General features: G+C 56.6%; 1 protein-coding gene across 1 annotated transcript; it reads left to right on the top strand.

The window, feature by feature from the left end:
- The first annotated feature begins 416 nt into the window (after positions 1-416).
- Positions 417-2,881, top strand: LOC134565173 (uncharacterized). Its single transcript, XM_063424630.1, has 2 exons — positions 417-862; positions 1,834-2,881. The coding sequence occupies exons 1-2, from the start codon at positions 738-740 to the stop codon at positions 2,879-2,881; spliced, it is 1,173 nt and encodes a 390-aa protein (XP_063280700.1). The 5' UTR covers positions 417-737.
- Positions 2,882-3,170: the final 289 nt, after the last annotated feature.

Below are 3,170 nucleotides of genomic sequence, written 5' to 3'. Positions count from 1 at the left end.
GTCCATGCTGTGGCACGTCTACAACCTACCCGGTGGGGCCCGGTGGAGCGGGGCAGCCCGCTCCAGCGTCCGGGCTGGCCCCGGGGGGGGAGTGCGTTGGCCACTTCTGCGCCCGCACCGCCTGTTGAGGGCGCGCGGGGCGTGGACGCCACCGGTGGTGGGGTCCCGGTCAGTTTTTCGCTGGATCCCGCCCCCGCGAATGGGCGGACAGCTCCGCTCCGCTCGGGGGCGGCGGTGCCGGCGGTGCCGGCTGTGCCCTCCCGCTGGGACCCTTCTCGGGAGAGTCCCGGGCACTCCTCTCCCCGCCCCGGCCCCGTGGCGGAGGGGCGGGGCGGCGGGGCAGCTCAGCGAGTTGCGCCCCTGGACCCGCCCCTCTCCCTCCGGGAACGCCCGCGCCTGCCGCGGGACCCTTCGGCTGTACGACAGTGGCTGGCTCTGCTGGGTTGCCGGCGGTAGGCGGGGCAACCCTGGCGGCGGCTGAGCTGCCGCCGCCGTCTCCGCTCGAATCGATCCCGGGCTCTCAAGCCCTGCTGGGATGTGTGCCTGCCGCGGAGCCCTTTGAGCGGTCTCCGGCGGCCGGTGCCGCGGCACTGCTGGTGGGCTCCAGCCACACCGGGGCTGGGGCGGCCCCGGCGTCAGTGGCTGGCCCGGCTCCGCCTTAGCTTCCCGCTGCGAGCGCCGCGGCGGCTGCAGACGCCGGGGTGTTTACCTTCAGCGCGAGTGAGGAAACGGCCGGGATGCGGCCGGTCTTTGATAGGAGTAAAGGGCCCCGCGGTGTTGGTTCTTCCTCCACCGCCTGGTGGACTCTCCCCCCGTGTCAGGTGACCGTACGCCCGAGAGATCGTGAGCGATTTTGGCGGAGGTGAGAGCTAACATGGAAGGAATGGGTGATTGTGGTGGTGCACAAGACTCATTGGGGGTTGAAGACATGTACTCCAGCCCTGTTGGTGTTGCTGCTGATGCTGTTGCTGGACCTGCAGTGTCTGGTGTTCAGCCGGCCCCCAGCCGAGTGCCTGCCTCTAACCCTGTGGGACCCACAGGGCAGGATATGGCAGGTTCTGCTGCTTCATCCAGGGGTCTTCAGGCCTTCCCTGTCCTTTAGGGTGTTACCCATAACATCTATCAACCCTTGGCTTGGCAGGCCTTGGCAGAGCTGCGTGATGCAGTTGGGAAGTGTTATAAATGCCAATACGATATTCCAGTTAAAATAATAATTTGGTTTATTAACAAAGATCGAATTACAGAATTTCGGTAAACCCACCAACAGCAGAGATACTTGACAGTCTTTTTCCCGGGAAAATGCCAAGGGTGAACCGTGAGACACAGAACCTGGCAGTCTGCTGTCTCCCCTACGGTTCACAAATTTGCCCGGTTTGGGGCTTAGTTTTTATACACTTTATTCTGCCCTCGGCAATATTTCCCCATATTTCCCTTTGTTTCCCGGCTAGCTATTCAAATTCAAGGGTGTCTCCGACCAGGCTGGAAAGAGTTCTTTTCTCAGTTCATATGTTAATGTCCAGTTTCTATAGATCCTTATGGCTGATGAATGGTCGAGATATGGATGATGATGCTTGATGATTTGTGAGGGTGTCTTGATGGGTCTCCTCCCGGTGCTCGAGGAGGCTGCCGGTTTCCCGTAAACCTATTGTCTCTTTCTGAATGTGAGTTTCTCGGGTGGCGCCTGCCTTTTCAACATTTTGGTTTAGCCAAATGTTACAAGGTGTCCTGAAACTTACATTTTCATATAACACACACAGATATACAGTTTTATAGTTTTCAATAACATTTCATTAACTATAAGAACATGAATTAATCATTTCACATTTTTCACAGGAAGTATGGTCTGGGGTCGGCCGAGGTGATGCAGATCCTCGTTTTTTTTAATGCGAACCTTTTGACACCGTTTGACATTAGAAGCTTGGCTTGGACCCTTTTTCCACCAGTTGAATATGACTTTTTTGAGTACAAGTGGACTCAGCTGGCAGTCAGAGCGGTGGAACAGAATACGACACTGGATCCGGGCGATCCTAGGCGTACAGTTAATACTGATATGCTATTGGGAACAGGCAATTATGCCAGGGCCGATGGGCAGGTTGGTTTTCAGCCCTTGGTCCAGGAGCAGTGCCAGCAGATAGGCATGGCAGCCCTGGTCCAGACCATACAGCTGGCTACTCCACAGGAATCTTGTGTAACGATTGTCCAGGGAGTTGATGAGCCCTTTCTGCGCTTTGTGGGAAGGTTGACTGCTGCTGTTGAAAAGCAGGTGAGTGATCCTGCGGCTAGGAAGCTCATGCTTCAGTTGCTTGCTCGAAGCAACTGCAATGCTGTTTGCAGGGGGATCATTGAGGCGCTTCCTGGGGATCCACCAATGTCACAGATGGTTGAGGCCTGTGCGAGGATAACCCCTTTCAACCACAAGATGGCTGCCATGGCTACAGCTGTACAGCCAGCTGTGACTACGGTCGTCCAACCGACGGTGGCTACAGCGGTCCAACCAGCCATAACCACAGCCATGCAGCCAGCTGCGGCTGCTGCTGTACAGCCCACCTGGATCGTTCCCCAGGGCGTGCAGCGGCAGCAAGGGGGTGCTCGGGCCAGGAGGAAACAGGGCAGAAAGGCACAGAAGCCTACAGCTGTCTTGGTTTTTTGTGCAGGATGTGGAAGGCCAAATCACGCTGTGGACGTATGTAAGGAAACAGTGCACGTGAATGGCCATTCGTTGATCGGTTCGGGAAACGTGACATGGAGCGCGAAGGCGAGGCACGTGCCGACACAAATGCCTCAGCCTCAGCCTGAACTGATGGAGATCTGCTCAGCAGGCTTGCAGCCAGCATCTGCGGTTCAGCGGGTCTTGACATCTGCACAGCCAAATCTGTCGTGATTAATTCGGACAAAATACACAAGGTTCCCCTGGATACCTTTGGTCCCTTGGGTGATGGCATGAGTGCCTTCCTGATGGGGCAGTCCAGTGCCACCATTCAGGGTATCATTGTGCACCTGGGACTGACTGATGCGGATTCTTCAGGGCAGATTCACGTGATAGTCTCCACATCCACCCCCCCTTTGACTATTCCAAAAATGAACATGTATTGCTTAACTTGTTCCTTTTAAGTCTTCTGTTTCCAGGACGGACGACCGGTCATGAGGTGACGGCGGCTTTGGCTCTACTA

Source organism: Prinia subflava, assembly GCF_021018805.1.
Source record: "Prinia subflava isolate CZ2003 ecotype Zambia chromosome W unlocalized genomic scaffold, Cam_Psub_1.2 scaffold_37_NEW, whole genome shotgun sequence".
In the NCBI taxonomy this organism is placed as follows: Eukaryota; Metazoa; Chordata; class Aves; order Passeriformes; family Cisticolidae; genus Prinia; species Prinia subflava.
The sequence above is the reverse complement of the archived record's forward strand: the minus strand, read 5'-3'. Positions and strand labels throughout refer to the sequence as shown.